The following is a 20,644-nucleotide window of genomic DNA, read 5'->3' as shown; positions in this document are numbered from 1 at the left end:
CTATGTGACAACATAAAGCCAACGTAAAGCAAGTCTAGGAGCAACACTTATTCCACCAAGAGCTCACAAAAAATGATAAAAGAGCAATGGCCTATAGCGTTGCACAAAGAGGGAAGGACGAGGAGCACCTAGAGCATGTGAATGGGCCAGTGCATCATGATAGTGTTGAGGAAAGGGAGCCGTTCGGATGCAGATGGTGGGGCCAACTTTTAATGATAGTAATATACTCTTCCAATTCTCCCCTTTGATTTTTTCACCAAATAGGGCCAAATGGACAACTAGCAATTGCAATGGTTAAGAGGAGGTGCCAATGGAATCTAGCATAGAGAGATGCTTAAGATCTCATTAGATTAGAAAATATTAATCTAACGTAGTTTATAATACCTATTGATAATAGCTAGGGTAGATACACAAGTGAACCATTGATCAAAATTAAAAGACGAACTAATACTTAATTAATGGCCAATTCACAAAAGAGTATATAGTTGCAAAATAAAGCTTGATTATTAAGCATTAAGGTATACAAAGTGCCCCTAGACAGGTATATAGAAAGAGGCAACCTATTGACATATTAGCATTCAACAAGGCCTGCATGTGGCTGCAAAAGACATGGCTTGTCTACATGTAAGAGGAAGTTCACACACAATGGCCAAGTCTACAAATGCTTTCAGAGGGTGTTCAGCTGCAATAAAAGCTCACACCCAACACTTCTTCCAATGGTTCATGCAGTATAAAGATTCTACAATATTACTCCAATGAGAAAATTACATCCGCAAAATTCTTTTTAGAAGTTATCCCCATAATAAGCTCATTTATTTGACTCAACAGTCATCCTCTCACAAAGTCGCCTGAAATGATTATTTGAATTTGATAAACTCAATGGTTTTTTTGAACAAAATCCTTATGATCAATGCCCCACATACCATATTAAATGCCTCTGCCCATAAGTATTGGTAAAACTTCTATTCCAAAATCAATGGCCTTCTTAGGCCAACTTTTGACAAAGTTATGAAGTCAAAGCACCCAATCTGCGAAGTAGGCTAGAGTGCAATGACTCTCTCTCTCTCTCTCTCTCTCTCTCTCTCTCTCTCTCTCTCATTCTCTCATTATAACAAAGTTCATGACAAGATCCACCGATGAAGCAAACAAGATTACTAGTAGGGACCACGGTATGGATGACTTGCACAGTTGAGGAACAAGAAACTAGAACTTGCTAAAGCATATAAAGCTAAGAAGCAGGCAAACGGGTTGCTATCAACAAAGTAGAGCAGTGATCAAAGAATCCTGTTAGGCAAGAAAGACACCAAGTATGTTACATGAACCACATCCATTTTGTTCTATGTAGCTCATCCTCCTGGAGAACATTTTCTATTTTGCCAGCCTTTACTCCTTTTTATATACCATTTATAGCATTTTGAAGTGGAATGTCGTAACAATCTTGTTCCTGATCTGTCCTTTATGCCCACTTAGGCCTCAATAGGACAATAATAGAACGATAATAACACACACACACACACACACACACACACACACACACAACGCCCACACCAAATTACAAAAATTACAGATTGCACCACGACGAAATCACACAGAAACAACCTGCCTGCTTGATCAGCCAATTGGTATGAAGGACATAACTTGGGGAATTGATAATCAAAATTCCACATTGAAAGAACCAAGATAAACTTTGTCAAAGCAATTGAATGCAAAAGTGCTTTTATCTTTCACAAATTGTGACACAAATGTGCAAAATCAACATACTTTCGCAGTTTGGCTAGTTCCAGGAAAGGGGTTCAGGTTTCTTTATTTCTAATCAGGGTATAGTACCATTACTACTGAAAGCCACTCTCGCCATTATTTCCTTAAAGGGCCCTGAATAGCAGGCACATTAGTAGGCAGTGTAAAAATACCAAAGTTACACCCTAACAGAGGCCTTTTTGAAGTATTCGGAGATAGAATCAGCACTCTCATATGCTCCCTCAACGCATCGGCCAAGAGCAACACCGACAACATAATTTCCACCTAGAAACAGCCCCTCCAAACCTGAACTGTCCAATGCTTTGCGTGCATCATCCAAGATGTCCAGATGACCCACTTCAAATTGTGGAATAGCTTTTGGCCAGACTCTCACTCCAAGGACCTCTGGACTTGGCGCATCAGGTTTTATTAACATCTTCCGCACGTCCTTGTCGACCTGTTTCACAAGCTCTGCTTCATCCTGCAGAGTGAGTGAACTCGCATATTAGCACAAGCTGCTGCATTGCACGTAAACGTGCAACAATAGTTTAGCCCTGTTAGTTAATTTGGATAAACAAGATCAGGGAGCTTAGAAAAAGAAGATGAATTCACAGAGAGAGAGAGAGGCAAGAAGAGGAAAGGGCAATACTTTGCTCGTAATCTCTGTATTTGTAGCACCCCCTATGTAGTTCAGTAACATAACTCGATCAGCAGGAGCCCGGCCAGGAAATAGAGAAGAGGAATAGATTGTGCCTGCAGAAGTATAATATCAATCACAAATACAAGGGTATTATCTCTGAAAGAGCTTACATCTGCACCAATCTTAATAGATTTAGAATTGCAATTAAAAGAAAATAATATACCTAATGTCTCTACTCCTTGACTACGAGGATGAAGCTGGCCAAATCCTTTGAGCTCACCATCAACAAGACGTTCTTCTCTGACGGCAGACTTTGGATAAGAGATTGTAACTGCTGCAACAGGTGGATAATAGAACTTTGCAAGCGAATCTGCTGCCCTTGGCTGAAATGAATTTAAAAAACATTGTAAATTGGTGCACACTGACATTTGAGTACTAACCGCCTCAAACTGCGCCCATGACGTGTGTGGGCAAAACCCCCGTTGTGTCTGCAACCAGTGCTAGGTAGAGAAAGAGAGAGAGCAAAAGAAATGATCAAGCCCACAAAAGTCTTCCCACCTGCATCTTTTCTTAGAATCAGTTCATGCACAATCAACCATGAAGTGAGCTTCCGCAAGGGGTCAGGTTGCCACACTTCACTTTGTGCAATACCCCCCTTAAAAGAAGAGTAATCATCCTTGATTACACTTGCCAACAGACAGTAAACAATAAACCAACTTAGAAGACACCAATTCTATGCAGACATGCAATTTGACTACTCACTAGCACAAAAAACACTCGTCACTGAACAATCGCAATCACATACATATCACTATCCATGTCGAGATCTTAGACATGAATAGTGATCATTATGACTTATTTACCCATGAAATTCAAATCACGCTGATATCTAACGGATGTCTTGATACACTAAATCTCGTCACTCAAGATTCATATCACCTGAATTAGTTAATCAAGATAAAAATGCTACAGAAATTTCATCTTACAAATATACTCAAACAAACACACATTTGCAAGAGTACACGAATCAATCTATTTGAAGGAATTCCACCGTAACATTTTCATATCATGGAAATCCAGCTATGTATACATCATATAAAATCACTCACCGGAGTACTGTAAACCTGTCAACAGTGCGCATCCCCAAAATGTCAAAAGACAGATTGGTAGACTTTATCTATTTCTAGGCAATCTGTAACAAAGGGAGTGAAGTTGCTCCCCTTCTTGTGCAATACGCACTACATGAATCTATTGATTCAATGTGCACTTTGGAATAGTCGAGACCGAACCACAAGCCTAACGGTACAGCTCTAGTATCTGGTATGTGTCAGTTCTCCTCCTCCATCCACTTCGCATCAAGAGCAGGATAGGATAGTTCTTGAACTTGACCAAGTTAGCTTTTCGTCAGTTTCCTTTCCTTGTGCGCTCGTACCTCCTCAGGTAGTATAAGAATCTCCTCAGTTTCTTCTACCTCTCGTTGCTCTTCTAGCTCCCTGTCCTTAAGGTCTCAAAAGACTTACATGAAAGGCATTGCGAATCTTCCAAGTCTTGCGATTTCAGTCTGAAGGAAACATCGTTGATCTATGTTTAAAATTGGAAGGGCCCATACTATCGCTTGGAAAAAGCACTTTCTTCTTTCCATCACCCAATCATCTTCCTCCAGCTGCAAGTCGCATCGATGCTTGCTTGCTGCATTCTTATGCCGTTTTGAGATCTTTGTAAAGCCTCCTAAACCTTTACACATGCAGTCTCTAGATCCTATCCGAAGATCTACCTGAAATATTGTCTTTGGTGCACAATATAGGCATAACCTTCTTGCCACCCTCGATAATCTCAAACGGTGCCTTCCTGATCGAAGTGTAAACAGTGTTGTTCTAAGCAAACTTCACCAATGGTAAATACTTCTCCCACTCAGACTTATTTTCAGAGATGTAGCACTTCAACAACAAGTCTAATACCATTGGTCTGGTCATCTTTGACTATCCATCGGTCAGCAAATGAAATGACAAAGAGAATTTCAGTAAAGTATCCATGTTCCTACACACTGCTCTCCAAAACAAACTGGTAAACCTCAGGTCTATTTGAAACACGTCATGTGCACATCTAACCCTACGTGCACCTGGACAAGCTAACCTCTGATTGGAAGCACCTCTTATAAGTGAGTTCATAAACTTGCTAATAAGTGACATTTTAGCCAGCCAATTAAAATTGTGGGTTTTTTATTGGCATTGCCTGATCCATCTTAAATTCCATATATAAGTGACCCTAGGAGTCACTTCTGAAGCATAAGTCAATACCCTCAGTACAAGCACAAAGTACTTGCAATACCTCAGCATGCTAGCGTTTTTCACCAACACATCTAGCACCCATGTCATTTTTGCCTAGCATCAGCCTACCTTACTCGAGTCAGCCTGCATACCAGATCAGCCCTAGCATTAGTAAAAATTTCAGCCATAACCTACCGTCACAGATCCAGCAATCACGCCAGCGTTTTCAGATTCAGACCTTAGATCAGCGTTTTTTTAGTTTTTAGCCCACCCTCGATGTCGGCCTTAGCATATCAGCCATAGCCTCGTCGAGCTTGTAAATCTCATTCAGCATCCCTGGCTTTTTCTATTTTCAGCCTTTAGCCTCGCAAATGCAAGCACCTACAGCAAGATCCCATCAACATCTTAGCATCTGGGACCATTGTATCAACATTTGTGCAATCTGAAGCAAATACCTCTCTAGCGATAGCGAGGGGGGACCCTTGAAGGGGCATCCGGTGAAGTCTTCTTCTCTCTCTATCCCTCACGGAACCTTCACTCACAATATCTCTCTCTTGTCTCTCTAGTCTTTGCACATCTCATTCAGTAAAAGGAACTCACTCATAAGGAACCTTGAGTATGCATCGAGCACTCATAAACATAAACCACTTTCGCTGCACTTTACAAAACAATAGATATCAGCATCCCATGTAACCGGAAAACATGCGAGACAAATAGCTTGGCCAAATGATCCCATGTAACCGAAAAATATGGGAGGCAAACACCTTTGCCAAAGGATGGGCCTTCACGGTCTTCTTCATTGATACAAAGAGAGCTTGTTTGCAGAATCTGTCCACTAGAGTTAAAATACCATCATGCCCACTCTTTAGTTTGGAAAAATCAAAGATGAAATCCATAGCTATCCTCTCCCATGGTTGGTCAAAATACCATCGTGTTCACTCCTGGGAAGATCAAAGATGAAATCCATAGCTATAATCTCCCATGGTTGGTATGGAATGGGTAACGGCTGAAGGAGTCCTGTCACTTTGTGCTTGTCATACTTCACTTTTTGACACATTATACAAGTGCACACAAACTCATCCAAGTCCTTTCTGATCTCAAGCCAGTAGAAGTAGCGCTCAACAGCCTTAGAGTCGCACCTCAATGCCTCGATGACATGACCAACAAAAGAGGGATTGTGGCACTTCATCAACACCTTAAGCCTTAAACCACGTGTCACACTGAACATAGTCTTTTGCATCAAATAACCTTCTTCGCGAGAATATCCTCATACCGTCTCTCCACTCTATACCTTGTCAAAGATCTCACTAAAATCGCGTATATAGCATACTGTTCCCACATCTCACAAAAATCCTAATGATGTACTGCTGTAACTGGGGATATCCGTGGCTTGCGAGACAAAGCATCTGCAACCACACACTATCTAGAGGTGAAATTAAGACAATATGTTCACCCCTCTCATCTGCTTTTCTGACAACTTTGTATGGGACAAAAAGTACTTCAAACCCTAATGATTTATGCACACTATAAAATTTGTGCCGAAATCATATCAATTGAGTGATCTTCTAGTCTTTCTAAATAGCTCATCCAATAAAACCTCCAATCCAATCGGCACAAGTTTAAAGGAAACTTTAACACACCGACTCTGAAAAACATGAAGTCTCAAATTCATTCATAGGTTGTAGAAAGATCGAGTAAGCAAAAAGACTTGATTTCATTAATTTTAAATAGTCGTATCATGTGCGCATAGCACTTGGGCCACGTGGACAAGCTATTGCTACACGTTGTTGGGAAAACAAGAGCAAGGGACACCTCTATAGCAATGTATCTCAATAGCGCTCAAGACACAAATTTGATACCACAAACCGTATAAAAAAAAACTCCCACAACACAACTCAAAGGTAAGTGATTCTTTGGGACTTTACAAGCATATGCCCACGCAAAAGATCACCATGGAAACTAGGAAGCACCTACCCTGGCATGGATTTTTAGCACATGCCAACCAATGCACTTGAGGAAAAGAGCTTCCCCCTTTACCAAATGATTCTTCAAAACCACAATTTCGAAGTGTATAAACACCACAAAACAAGCGAGCTTCCACAACTCACTTTACACCAAACTGCCTGCGGATTGCCATATCCTGTACCCTGAGGGAAACAGACTGTAATTTTCAAAATTACAACTCCAAAAGGGATGCTTTCAAGCCTAAAAATTTCTCTGCATTTTTTGCAACAAAAGTTTGGAAGACTACAAATTTCAAATCTATGCACCTTTATGTGCAAAATTGGCATGAACAGCAAGCTGCCCAAGCACGACCACATGTAGGCAAGGCTAGTCGAGGGCAAAAAACTACATCAAAAAGCATGGAGGAGACACAACGACCCAAGAACTGCAAAATTTTGATATTTGATTAAACTTTTTTGTGTTTGTGCATGAGTTGCAGTTATATACAAGTCATACTTCAAAAAACTCAGTACCTAGCACTTACAACAACCTGTCAGCTGGTGCTAGTCTAGCGGCTGTACATGTGCTTGCTCTAAAAAGCCCACATGGCGGCTCCACAGCAATTTTCCCAGTCCAACAAGAAGAGGGGTGCCCAAAATGAGGAGGCTGAGTTAACTTTTTAAGTGACTACAGTGTGTGGGTGAGTAGTGGGTGCAGATTTCACAACTTTAATGAAAAGCTTGCCTTCTCCCTTGTCTTATGTAGAGCGATGACTCCGCTCTTGTGCATCTATCTCCCCCTTTGAATACAGAATCGTAATGCCCCACTCGAGGGCTTTTCATCTGTATGTACATTTGTGTGGGTTCATGCGCGATTGCCGAAGCAAGAGCCTCTTGCATAGGTACTGGATTAGCTAGTGGCTAATTCCCGCAGGTAGAGATGGATTCAGAGAGGATTCACGCGAGAAATCTCGTTTGATTCAAAGGAAAAAAAGCCCTATAGGTGCGGGAGCTCAAGGGCTTGCAGATGCGACCGGCGCAGCCTGTTGTGTATTTTTTGTAGGTTTAGGGTTTTGGCCCTAATTGATCCCTAATACCCAGGAGCTTCGAGGAAGCGTTGGGATCACTCTACATGTAATCTGGTGCATTTTTGGGGCAGAAAACAGAGAATTCAACGTGTTGCAAATTCTCGCTAGGTTTGGGAAAGTGTTCGTATGCGTCGAGAAAGTCACCTTTGGCATGGGGATTTTGCTTGTGAAGCCTCCAATTGCTGTTATGCTGCCGAAATCGAGCTAGGGTAGGCCATTTTCAGTCTGGTAAAAACGAGACAGCTCGTAGGAACTTGGAGGTTTTCTCCAAAGTTTTATAAGTATAAAGAAATACCAAAAGGGGCGCCAGTCTTTGGGGCCTATAGGGTGTTGCTCTTTGCTTGGTAGCACACTAGCTCCTAGGCCGTGCTTTGTGTGAAGTGTTAATTTCAATCACAAGTTTATTTGTAAAGTCAAGTGAAGTTTATCAAGTAAAGACTCGGGTGAAAGCTAAAGTCTACCACCCTACGGGCTGGTTTTATGGTTCCGTCGTCGCGACGGAATCACTTTTTTTAAAGAGTGAGCCTTGGTTGGTTTGTGGCGAAGACACAGAGCACAGGAACTTGGAATTGCACTATGGCTGACAGGACAAACAATGCCAAGGAAGAGGGTTCCTCTTCACAGGACAGACAGGCTGTTCCTCCTCTAGTGTTCGAGTGTGGCGAGAGTTCACAACCACCCCTGTCTGTGCCTTTTGTTGATTTGAATGCTCCACAAGGTCAAGGGTTTATGATTTGGCAACTAGACGAGGATGCGTTCAGGACACAGTTGATTGCTGCTGTGAAAGTGTTCTCTCAGTTGGTGCAGAATCCTAGGTTTATGGAATATCCGCAAGCGCCGCCAGTGTCAAGCAGACAAGGCAACCGTCTCATGCAATAGAGCCTGTTGAGGCTCAAGCCCAGGTCCCTTGTGCGTCCCAACAGGTGGGGAGCACTCTCATGTGCGTCACAACAAGGCGGGAAGCACTCTCAAGAAAACTGCTGCTTTCTTGAAAGGCAATGCGCTTATGTCACGTGACACATCCAACCCTATGTGTCCGTGAACAAGCTGCAGCATGATCAAGGTTCAATCAGTCCAACCAGTCTAGATTAGAAGGGACCTGGCACTTTTGTGAGTCTATTCGTAGACCGTGCATGCCCAGTCACTTAGTGTAGATGCATATCCTCTGGTTGCACACAGCATGATCATAAGCATTCCCATCAGAATCCATCAAAATCCTTCAGGAGAATTTTTCAGTGCATTTAGCCTATGTTCCCTATTTTTGACATTTTTCACTATTTATTTTTAAGTGACTTTTGTTGGAAAGTAGGTAGGGCAAATTGAGTAAGTTTGTATATAAGCAAACCTAGACTAGCACTAAATGGCAGAAGAGGCGACAGGAGCCAAGCTCAGCAGGCAACTTCTCCAACAAGACCCCTTGGTGGATTTCCTCCAAGCAAGAAGAATCAACCCTAGCGTTTTCTCATCAACAGATCACCGCGCGGGAAGAACTCAGTACATAGCGTTTTTGCATCAGCATCCTCGCTAGCAGAACCCAACAAACCAACGTTTTTGAAGAGCACCATCAGATAGCGTTTTTGCAGAGCATAAGCCTGGAGTTTTTGCATCTAGACACCATCGCCATAGAACCCAGCAGCTAGCGTTTTGAGAACTTCATCACTTATCCTTTTGGGCACCTTTCAGCAGGGCGTTTGCAGCATTGAAACACCTGCAAGTCTAGCCCTAAAAGACCAGCAAGATTCAGCCTAAAGAGAAGCAGATTCAGCCTTAAGGAACCTCTATTTTCAGCCCTAAACCTGCAGATTTTCAGCGACAAAGACCTCAAGAAACAGCCCCAAAATCAGCGTTTTTGGACTTGCCGCAGATTTCAGCCCATAGCGTTTTTGGACAGCAGATAGAAGATTGCAGATTTCAGCCCTTAGGTCGGTCTCGTCATCCCCGTCGTCATCGCCGACATAGCCTAGACTTGCATCAGTTTCATGCATACAATTTGTACCAGTTTGTGCAATCATAAGTAGACCACTCTCGCTGACGAGAGTGGGGCCTTCGGAGGAGGGTTTTACGTCTCTGGTGTCGTATCTCTCTTCTCTCTCTATCTCTCAGTCTCATACACTTGCATGCACAATGTCCATTCACTTTGTTGTGATCATTGCACTTTCTCATTAAGAACGGAAGGCTCTACCTTCCATAAGAACAAAAGGAACCTTGAGCACAGTTCGGAGCACTCATCTTGAGCAAAGTGCAAACATTCATTCCGCTGCATCTAACAGCTTACATGGTGGACAACACTGTTGATGCAAGGACAGGCACCCGCCACATGGGTATACTTCAAGAAAATGTTTACATCTACGTGGCTGTCAAATGAATTTGAAGCCGATGTCACGACGGATTGACATCAACTCACTGCGGATACTTGCAAGAGCCTACAGGAGTACAATCGGAGGTTCTGTAAAGCGTTGCTCTTAGTCACCTCTTACAGGTTTGTGCCACTCACAGAGCACATTGAGAAGTATTGTTGTGGGCTGCCTAAAGGGCTTTGAGATTACTGTACAAAGAACAGAGTGGCTACCCTCACTCAGCTTATAGACGTTGCCAACACTAGTCTTGCCTTGTTGAAGAGAGAGGACAATGGGTTCAAGGTGGTAAAGTACGTAAGGTACGGTACGTATTCGGTACGACCTGTACGTAGTACCGAATGGATAGAGTTGTTAGGTACGTAAAATTTGTAGGTTTTTTTTTTTTCTAATGCCAAAAACCTACAATATGGTTTGTACTTGATAAAAAAATTCATAAGTATCACTCCAAGGATGTTAGTTCACTATTCTAGAAACCAAGGCAAAGCTTTCATACAAGTTCCTGATCGCGCTTGCCCTCCTTATTCACCACCGCAATGACGTTCATGTGTGCTCTACAGATGCAAGTTGTGTCGAAATGTCTACAAAACTACGTGTTGGGATAAGGCTAAAGAAGGGCAAACCAAAAATTGCTGCCACAATAGAGTTTATTTCCACATTACCCACAACACCGCCCCAAAGGGGGGGGGGGAAAAAAAACGTACAATACGAATCCATACGGTACGGACGTACCGTACCGTACAGATCCGTACATACATACGGATCCTACCTTGGATGGGTTTCAGGGCAACGTGAAAGGGGGTCAACAAAAGAAAATTCGGCAAAGAAGCCCGTTGTGAAAGTGACTCCTAAAGCGTCCCAGGGGTCAGAAAAGGCAAACAGAGGCAAGGACTTTAGCCGAGACGTCTGAAGGACAAGCCAAGAAAAAGAAAAGGAAGCCTTTGTGCACAAATCGTTTTGAGGAGAAGAAGGCTTTACATGCTTTAAGAACAAAAAGCATGTTGGTGTTGTTTTAATGGCTGAGAACAACTGCTTTACATGTGAGCAGCTTGGTCATTTTGTTGCAGATTGTCCCCAGAGGAGGAGGCCAGTTGACTCAGAGGACAGGAAAGGCAAGAAGCCTAAACCCACGACAGGTCTAATGCCAGATATGGTGGGTGATAGGCCAAGTTCAGATGCCAGTGGAGCTATGCGGAGCGTGGGGTAAAGTCAGAGACCAGACAACACTTATCTTCTTTGATCCAGGTGCTAAAACAAACTCTATTTCAACAGAGTTGGTGTCACAAACGGGAGCGCATAGCAATATAAAATATACTCGGATAAATAAAATTTATCACTTAATATTGAAGCCAGAGGATAGAGAGAAATAGATAGATAGAGAGAGATAGAGTGAGAAGATCGACACAGTACTGGGGACCAGAAGATGGGCTGGTCCTCCCCCGTAATAGTATCTTTATTACTGAGGAGAAGTCTATACAAGTACTTGAACCGAACGTATACCACGTTCGTTCTAGAATAAGACTTGATGGTTCCCAGAAGCCTCGGCTTCCGAATCCTAGGGCAAAACCCTATTCCAAGGACCTTCCGTTCCTTATTCCAATTCCTCGAGAATCAAGGTTCTCGCCTCTAGATCTCACTTTCCAGACTCAGGGCATGGCATCCCTGCAACTCTTTTCCAACTCTCTTTCCAGAGTCCTCTTCCCGCAGAACAACTCTGCTTTCCCGGACACGAAGTCCGTACTTGGGAATTCCAACTTCCGGATCACAACTTGAGAGACTACCTCTCTCCGATCCGTGGATCTACTTCCCAAACTCGGGTACGAAACCCTTGGGCTGATCTGGCTCTAGTTCCTCAGATCGCTTTTCTCCTGTAGAGGCTCATACCTTCCTCTGCTCCTACTCCCTCACTAAGAGGAAGTACACCTGCAAACAAATACTCAGAGTTCATAACATGAAAATCGTTACCTTCAAAGTCTCAACGCTCGAAACGCAACTCCGTTCTCGAAAAGCAATTCCTCGGAAGAGATCTCTCCATAGAAAATCCTCTCTTCCAATCCTACACACAAAAGAGGTGTGTTCTCAGGTTCCTTCTCGTAAATCAGCCCCGTCTACGACGTTTATGGGCTGAAAACAGAGAAAAACAGCAACTTGTTGCGATGGAAACACGCTTCGTAGGCACTTCTTCGCGAGGGAACTCACGCACTAGGTCTTGGCGACATCTGGTACACTTGGGGCAGCCATGGGCATCACCGGCAACGTCTTCTTTACGGCTGAAATTTGCAGCAGCATCTCCTCCTTGCAAAGGTTGGTCCCCCCCTCTGAGTGAGGGCATGTGATGCTTTTATAGCTCCTAGCCACGGGCACGAATAGCTGCTCACGTAGAGATCGCGGCCGTTTTTTTTTTTTCAATTGTTTTTTTTCGCTGTTCTGCAAGAAAAAGAGAGAGAAAACGCTGGCTGATCTGTTGCCTTATTTATCAGATGGCCGACATATTTTAAAAATAGTCTGAACCTGCCCAAAAACTCAATAAAACCTTATAAGTTAAAAATAATGCTTTCACAGCCCTTCACAGGCGTCCCTGGATGCAATCACATGCATAGTTGCAATGCAGACATAGACTTCCTCGCGGAAAAGCATCTGCTTTCCCGAAAAGCAATCCCGCTTTCTCAGAAAGCATTTGTTTTTCCTCAAAGTTTCCTCTAAACCCATCTTCATTCAAGTGCTTGCTTTTCCTTGTGCACAATTCCAACACAGTTCGGAATTTCCTCCCGACTATGGATATTCCTTTTCCGATGCACCCGTCAACCACCCTGTGACGCATTAGGAATACCCATCACCTAGTCCTTTCCTACCGAACTTACGGTACAATCTCCTTCACGATGCTCTATGTCACCCATCCTATGACGCATCAGAGATGTCCGTTCCCGGATGGTCGGATACTTCTTTCCGATGCTCCCTGTCACCCATCCGATGTGACGCATCAGAAGTACCCGTTCCTGGTGGCCTTACAGATACTCCCGTTCTCAGTGTTCCCGTCATTACTTTAAATGACGCACTAGGAATACTCTGTACTCGGATGTCTCCAGTGAGAAAAGCCCTCTCACTTAAAATTCCAATAATTCATTTAGAATTATTTTTCCTTCGTGTTCCAAGCGAGAAAACCCTCTCACTTATAAATCCAATAATTCATTTAGAATTCTTTTTCTGTAAAGCCAATTTAGCAACAGTTGGCCATCAAGTTGGGTATTAAAGCTGAAGAGATGGGGTACACAGTAGAGGCAGGGTTGGCATGTCTTGGCCACTCAGAGTGTGTTACTCCTATCATTGGAAAGTTGCGTCTGCATATTCAGTCATATGTGGACACAAAAGAATTTTACATCATGCCACTAGAAGGGTGCGATGCGCGGTTGGGAATCCCGTGGATGGTCCGTACACATGGAGTGTTGGATGTCTTCAACAAAAAGATCACCCTTTAGCATAGGGGCAAAACTCACATCCTGGATGTAAAGCTTAAAGGGGAGTCTGTCCCTATTGTATCTGCTTCGGTTATCACTTCTGTAATTGAGAATCATCTTTCTGCGTACTTGATTTTTGTATGGGATATTTCAGATAATTGTCATTCAAATTTATCTGTGTTAGATAAAGAAAGGTCAACATTTTTGCGAGAGTTTAGTGACTGTTTCTTTGATTCATTACCGTCTCAGTTTGCAGTCGCAAAGGCGTGAGGATCATGCGATAGATTTGGTGTCAGGTTGTAGCCCACCAAATAGGCCTCCCAATAGGGTTAGTGCGGCTCAGCAAAAAGAGATTATGGGCCAAGCAGAGGAGCTACTAGAGAAAGGGCCAATTCAACCTAGTTCTTCACCATTTTACTCCCCAGTGCTTCTAGTGCAAAAGAAGGATGGCTCTTGGCGCATGTGTCTTTATTATTGTGGGTTGAATAAGAATACCATCAAGAACATGTTTCCTATTCCAAGGATTGATGATATTCTTGACCGACTAGAGGGTGCTGCAATTTTCAGCAGGATAGACCTTAAGAGTGGGTACCATTAGATTCGTATTAGGCCAGAGAATGTGCACAAGACTGCGTTTAAGACGACATTTGGTCTGTATGAGTTCTCACTGATGCCATTCGGTCTTACAAATGCTCCTGCTACGTTCAGCTTTTAATCTCTTAAAGGAAAAGATGACTTTGGATCCAGTTATTGTCTTACTAGATCTCAGAAGTCATTTCTGGTCCAGTGTGATGCATGTGGCAATAGTATTGGGCCAGTGTTAATGCAAGATGGTCGGATAGTAGCTTACGAGAGCAGAATCTTACAAGGGCCAGCAAAGACGATGCAAATCTATGAGAAACAGCTATTGGTCGTGATTCATGTGCTTTCTGGTTGGAAGCACTACCTGTTAGGTGCTGATTTTGTTGTCCTGACAGATCATCAGACCTTGCAATACTTCTTGATGCAGTCAAAGTTAGCCGAAAAGCACATGAGATGGGGCAAACATTCTCTCTATGTTCCATTCTCAGATTTTGCATGTGGAAGGCAAGAAGAATGTTGTGGTTGATGCGTTATCAAGAAAGCCACAAATTTTAGCTGTGTCAATTCCTTATCATCATGAGCTTGATGACATGAAGGAACAATATGCTACTGATGAAGATTCTGCAAGGAAGGATCTTTGAACAATTGCAAGATGGGCAATGCCATGAGCACTACCTCCTAAAGGATGGTTTTATGATGATGCACAACAGACTATGTGTCACTAGGCCATTGCGATTGAAGGTTATGGTATGTCCCACCCTATGCAGGGCTCGTGGTATAGATACGATAGTAAAAGCGATCGAGCCATTCTTTTATTGGCCTACTTTGAGGAGAGATGTGGATGCCCTGGTGCAAGCATGTGTGATTTGCCAAAAGGTCAAGTTTGACATGCAAAAGGCACCACGTTACAGCCACTGCCTATTCCAAATAAGCCATGGAAAAGCATTGCTATGGATTTTATCTTTGATCTTCCAAGTACGCCGACAGGGAATGATGGTATATGGACCATTATTTGCAAGTTCAGCAAACAGGGCCATTTTATTCATGGGAGGAAGAAGATAAAATCTGACCAGATTGCACCATTGTTTATGTACAATGTGTTCAAGTATCATGGTATGCCACAATCTATTGTAGGTGATCGTGATGCTCGTATGACGAGCCTATTTTGTAGAGGCTTGTTTGAAAACATGGGCACCACACTCAAGTTTTCATCCTCATTTCATCCACAAACTGATGGGCAGTCCGAAGAGGCTAATTCTATTGTATTAGATCTGCTGAAATGTTAGGTGTCAGATAATAAGGGCAAGTGGGAACAATATCTACCCATGCTTGAGTATGCTTACAACAATACCGTGCATTCGTCAACAGGCAAGGTGTAACAAACTGCTGACGTGTCAAAGCCTAAAGAATGGAGCCAACTTACAGATGCCGGCCGAGGGGCCTAAACCCTAAGAAGAACAAGTAACAGAAGAAGTCCTACCAACTTATGGGGACCCGGTCCGATGGGGCCCCAAGTCACATAAAGGATTAAATAAAGCAGGACCCGCAAACTGATGACATGGCAGTTTTTCCGAAAATTGCGCTGACATGATGACGTGGCATACTGTACGGATTTCCGTGTTTTGCATTGGTAAGATGATGTGGTAGCTATACGAATTTTCGTGATTTACGATGGCAGCTCTTTGGCATTGCTTTTGAACCAGGTGCTTTTGAGTTTGAAGGCTTTTCACTGTAATTGCTTTTTAAGCCAAGGGCCTTTAAATATGAGGTTAGGGCTTATTCTTTGGCATGCTTCCTGGAGAAGGCGCACAGTCTGGAGTACCGGCTTGTACTGAGTTGATGCAATATAAAGAAATACCGAAAGGGGCTCCAAAGTTTGGGGCCAATACTGTCACCAGCGTGTGACTACTATCTATCCTTTTTGTTGATTTCTTTCTTATTATCTATTTACTTTCGCTTTTTGGAAACACCCCTCGGGAAATCTAACTGCCCTGCATTGCATAGCTAGTGTGGAACTGTCCAGAGGGAGTCCAGGCCTGAGGGCAAGAGAGCACTAAGGTTGGACAAGGACTGGTTAGCCAAGTGGGGTCATTGACTAGCCAAAGTGGAATCCTTTGCTACAGAGGCTACATTTCAGTTTTGGATATGGCCGCAGTGTACAAAGAGGGTCGGATGACCTAGAAAGATACAATGGCAGCATCTCCTAAATTTTAGGGAACTGCTATTTTGGGACCTGAAAATGTGTTGACGTCATTACCTCCGGAATGACAAGGGGAACATTTTCTTACTCTGCCGTGAAGTCAACTGGGCAACGGGTTGGGATATTTTTAGACGGCAACCCCGAAACGGGAAAATGCTTATAAATGTGCCAAGTGGCACATTCTGGTGCACTTGCCTCATGCAACAAGAAGTGGCGCTGAATTTAGGAGGGGGAGAGCCTCCTTTTCAGATTTGTCACAGGTTAAGAGCTATGGAGTGCTTACTTTCCCTCTTATGCACAGTGCGGTGCCAGGAGTGATGCCTTGCACGCTACGCACTGCCCTCTCTCTCCCCTTTGGCAGTATGTTATGCCCCTCTAGTGGGCTCTTCATTTGACCAATGTACAGTTGTGTGGGTTCATGCGCGATTGCCGAGGCAAGAGCCTCTTGCACAGGTACTGGATTAGCTAGCGGCTAATTCCCCCGCAGGTATAGGTGAATTCGGAGAGGTTTCACGCCAGAAATCTCGTCCGATTCAAAGGGCAAGGAGCCCTACAGGTGCGGGAGCTCGAGGACTTGCTACGGATGCGACCGGCACGCGAAACGGAGCCCGAAACAGTGAATTACAACCTGCTGTGTATTTTTGCAGGTTTAGGGTTTTGGCCCTAAACGGACCCTAATACCCCCAGGAGGTTCGGGGACGTAAGGGGACCGTTGTACAGGTGATCTGGCGCATTTTCAGGGCTGAAAACAGAGAATTCAGCGTGCTGCAGATTCTCGCCAGGTTTTGCAAAGTGCCCGTATGCGTCGGGAAAGTCATTTAATGCGTGGGAATACTAACCGTGAAGGGTTCTAGTAGAGTTGTGCTGCCGAAATCAGGTTGGAACAATGGAAATTCAGCCGAGTTTGTGCGGGGCAGCTTGTAGGGAACCACAGCGTTTATTCCCTCTTTTGAACAATAAAGAAATACCGAAAGGGGCGCCTAAGTTAGGGGCCAATCTGGTGTCCGTCTACTCATACAGGTGCAATCTAGCAGCCTGTATCCCTCTCCCCTTTGTTGTGTCTAGAAAGTACAGGTAAAATAGACGACTAATAATGGGTGAAAGCTAAATCAAGGTTTGAAGTAAAGTCTACCGCCCTTTTTGGATTGAACAGGCCGGTTTCAAATACTCTCTGGGGTGGAATTCTGCCACTCCGTGTCGCGTGTGCTCTCTCTCTATTTCAATTCAATTGTTATTGAAGTGCTAAAAGTCTGTTCAGTCTGTTCTTTTCTATTGACACGTGGTGCCCGCCTTGTGACAGTGGTATCAGAGCATTAGGCGTGTGCTTTTCTGAAAGCATACCGGTCCTACAAAAGAGGAGACAGAGATATTGGCATTTTTATTTGAGGTATTTCGGCCGCGAACCCGGACTTAGTAGCCACTGCCACCCTTACTTCATTGCGCATCGGGCGCGCTCCCGTCTTCACCACTCATGTCTTACAGGGCATAAGCCAATTAAGATCACTTGCAAGAGAAGGATCCAGATTTGTTTCGAGTCACTGTTTTTCTCAGAAGCAGTGCCATGCAGATGTTGGTGTCTACAGCTACCAAGCAGCATACTCCAAGTACTTGGCCAGCTTTCAAGAGAAAAAAAAATTACCTGAAGTTATATGGTTTCTAACATCTTCCTTCAAAGTGCAACTTCTCGCAGAGTGGGGTATCTTGAAATGCTTGCTATGGAAACCCTAGCAAATTATAACTTGAAATTTCTCGACATCTCTCAGTAGATGTCTCTTCACAAGCAGATGACCTTGGAGATCCAGTGCGATTGCTATCTTGGGACTACCATCGCCGCCAACGTAAACACTATTTGTCCAAGAGCTGATGGACCATGTTGTGCTCGGCTATGACCTTATGGAATGAACCTAACCCTAAGTGTTGGTGCAGGTTTCAGGATGGAAAGTTTGTCGACTTTTCGAGCTCGATTGATGTCGAGATTGCTTTTTAAGTTTGAAATCTGTTTGAGAACTTGTTTGGTGATCCTATTTGGAATGGATGGTATCGGTTTTGAACCTGTCTTGGTGCCACTTTGAATTGTTTGACTCTGGTTTTAATAATGGTTTCAATGATTGGTGATTTTACTTCCGAGTGGAGTAGTGAGAAAATATGTTTGAGAATGCTTGTTCATACTCATGGCCCGGACCCTTGTGGTTATTCGCGGGGGGGAGTATTGAATGAATAAAAAGTGACGTTTTTTTTCACTCATGGCCCGGACCCCTTGTGGTTATTTACGGGGGGAGTATTGAATGATTGAAAAGTGATGTTTTTTTTTACTCATGGCCCGGACCCTTGTGGTTATTTACGGGGGGAGTATTGTTGTTGTGACTCCCGGCCCGGACCTGGATGGTTATGTGGGAGGAGTATTAAGAAGTCTGAGTAGTGGTTACTCTCAGCACCTCCAAACGATGCAGGCTGCGGTCTAGGGGGCGTTTGGTTATAAAAGGCCTTTATATCTCCCGGCCCGGACCTTTTTAGGTTATGCGGGAGGAGTGATGAGGGAGTCGTTGAATATCTCCCGGCCCGGATCTTGTTAGGTTATGCGGGAGGAGTGTTCATTGGCGGCTTTAGTTCTATGTCTTGTAACATGCATATGTGAGCATTTGTGTTGCATTGTGATGTGCCAACCACTGAATATTCCTAATTGGATGAGATTGCATGGGTATGTAGTTTTAGTGCATCAAGACACCCGTGGAAGATCAGTACGGTCTGGGTGTGATGGCTAATTTTACTACGCCGGAATATCAAGACTTCCAATCTGGAGAAAGGAGAAGCTAACTCCTTGATCAAAATAGCCGAAAGGAGATGCTAACTCCTTGATCAAAGGAGCAGAAAGGAGAAGCTAACTCCTTAATAAAAAGAGCAAACTGATTGTCGCTCGAAATGTCCCTCGGAAATTTTTTGAGCTAGCATATGTTGTAATCGCGCACAATTATTCTCTTTCAAGAAGGGGAGATGTAACAAACTGCTGACGTGTCAAAGCCTAAAGAATGGAGCCAACTTACAGATGTCGGCCGATGGGCCTAAACCCTAAGAAGAACAAGTAAAAGAAGAAGTCCTACCAACTTATGAGGACCAAGTGACATAAAGGATTAAAATAAAGTAGGACCCGCAAACTGATGACATGGCAGTTTTCCCGAAAATTGCACTGACATGATGATGTGGCATGCTGTACGGATTTCCGCGTTTTGCGCTGGCAAGATGATGTGGCAGTTGTACGGATTTCCATGATTTACGCTGGCAGCTTTTTGGCATTGCTTTTTGCACCAGATGCTTTTGAGTTTGAAGGCTTTTCACTGTAATTGCTTTTTAGGCCAAGGGCCTTCAAATATGAAGTTAGGGCTCATTCTCTGGCATGCTTCCTGGAGAAGGTGCAGAGTCTGGAGTACGGCTTGTACTAAGTTGATGCCATATAAAAAAATACCGAAAGGGGCGCCAAGGTTTGGGGCCAATACTCTAATTCCACCACTCTGTGTTGCGTGCTCTCTCTCTCTCTCTCTCTCTCTCTCTCTCTCTCTCTCTCTCTCTCTCTCTCTCTCTCTCTCTCTCTCTCTCTCTCTCTCTATTTCAATTCAATTGTTATTGAAGTGCTAAAAATCTGTAGTCTGTTCTTTTCTATTGGCACGTGGTGTTTGCCTTGTGACACAAGGCACCTTTTGAGAGACGTGGCAACTGTTAACTATATCACGAGAACGTGGCAACTGCTAACCTTAGTTGTTGGTTTCTTTCCAATGATTTTGTTTAATTTTTGAGACCCTCTTTTGAAGTTTAAAATGGTTGGACATTTATGGCCAATGTGAACGGTAGTTTCACCCGCAGACGGGAAGTTGGTCGGCACTTGAACTCATATAGTAAGAGGATGTCTAGGCTCAGTTCAAGATCACGTAGTTCCCCACGTCACACTTAGCAAGTTGGTGGATACTAGGAAATGAACTCAATAAAGGCATAGTGCCAAGGTGGGATCACCGAGGGAAAGTACCCAACAGCTGGGCCACATTGCATTTTTTGATGTGGTCCCAGTGGACATAGATATTCAGTTGACCAGTGCGAGTCCAACGGAAGCATCCCCTAAAATTTAGGCAATTGCGATTTTGGACCATAAAATCTGTTCGTGACAAGGGGAACATTTTAGAACTCTGCTGCAAAGTCAATTGGGCAACCAGTCGGGAGATTTTTAAGCGGGAAGCCTAAAAACGGGAAATTACTTGTAAATGTGCCAAGTGGCACTTTTTGGTACACTTCCTTGTAGAAGAAGAGGGCGCTCGATTTCTAGCTCGGAAGGCCTCATTTGCAAGCTTGTCACAGGTTAAGAGCTATTGACTGCAAGTTGTTTATGACATAT

At 43.6% G+C, this 20,644-nt stretch overlaps 1 protein-coding gene across 1 annotated transcript in view; it reads right to left on the bottom strand.

Annotated features, from left to right (window-relative positions):
* Positions 1-1,686: 1,686 nt before the first annotated feature.
* LOC147437948 (protoporphyrinogen oxidase, chloroplastic-like) overlaps positions 1,687-20,644 on the bottom strand; it is a 70,513-nt gene continuing 51,555 nt past the window's right edge. The window contains exons 7-9 of the mRNA XM_086487340.1: positions 2,601-2,760; positions 2,387-2,490; positions 1,687-2,218 (exon numbers count right to left, since the gene is read on the bottom strand). Of these exons, the coding sequence (XP_086343466.1) occupies positions 1,916-2,218; positions 2,387-2,490; positions 2,601-2,760 (567 nt within the window). The 3' untranslated portion in view covers positions 1,687-1,915. The remainder of the gene's footprint in view (positions 2,219-2,386; positions 2,491-2,600; positions 2,761-20,644) is intronic.

The sequence above is a fragment of the Adiantum capillus-veneris genome, chromosome 17, assembly GCF_014529385.1.
Source record: "Adiantum capillus-veneris isolate H3 chromosome 17, ASM1452938v2, whole genome shotgun sequence".
NCBI lineage: Eukaryota > Viridiplantae > Streptophyta > Polypodiopsida > Polypodiales > Pteridaceae > Adiantum > Adiantum capillus-veneris.
The sequence above is the reverse complement of the archived record's forward strand: the minus strand, read 5'-3'. Positions and strand labels throughout refer to the sequence as shown.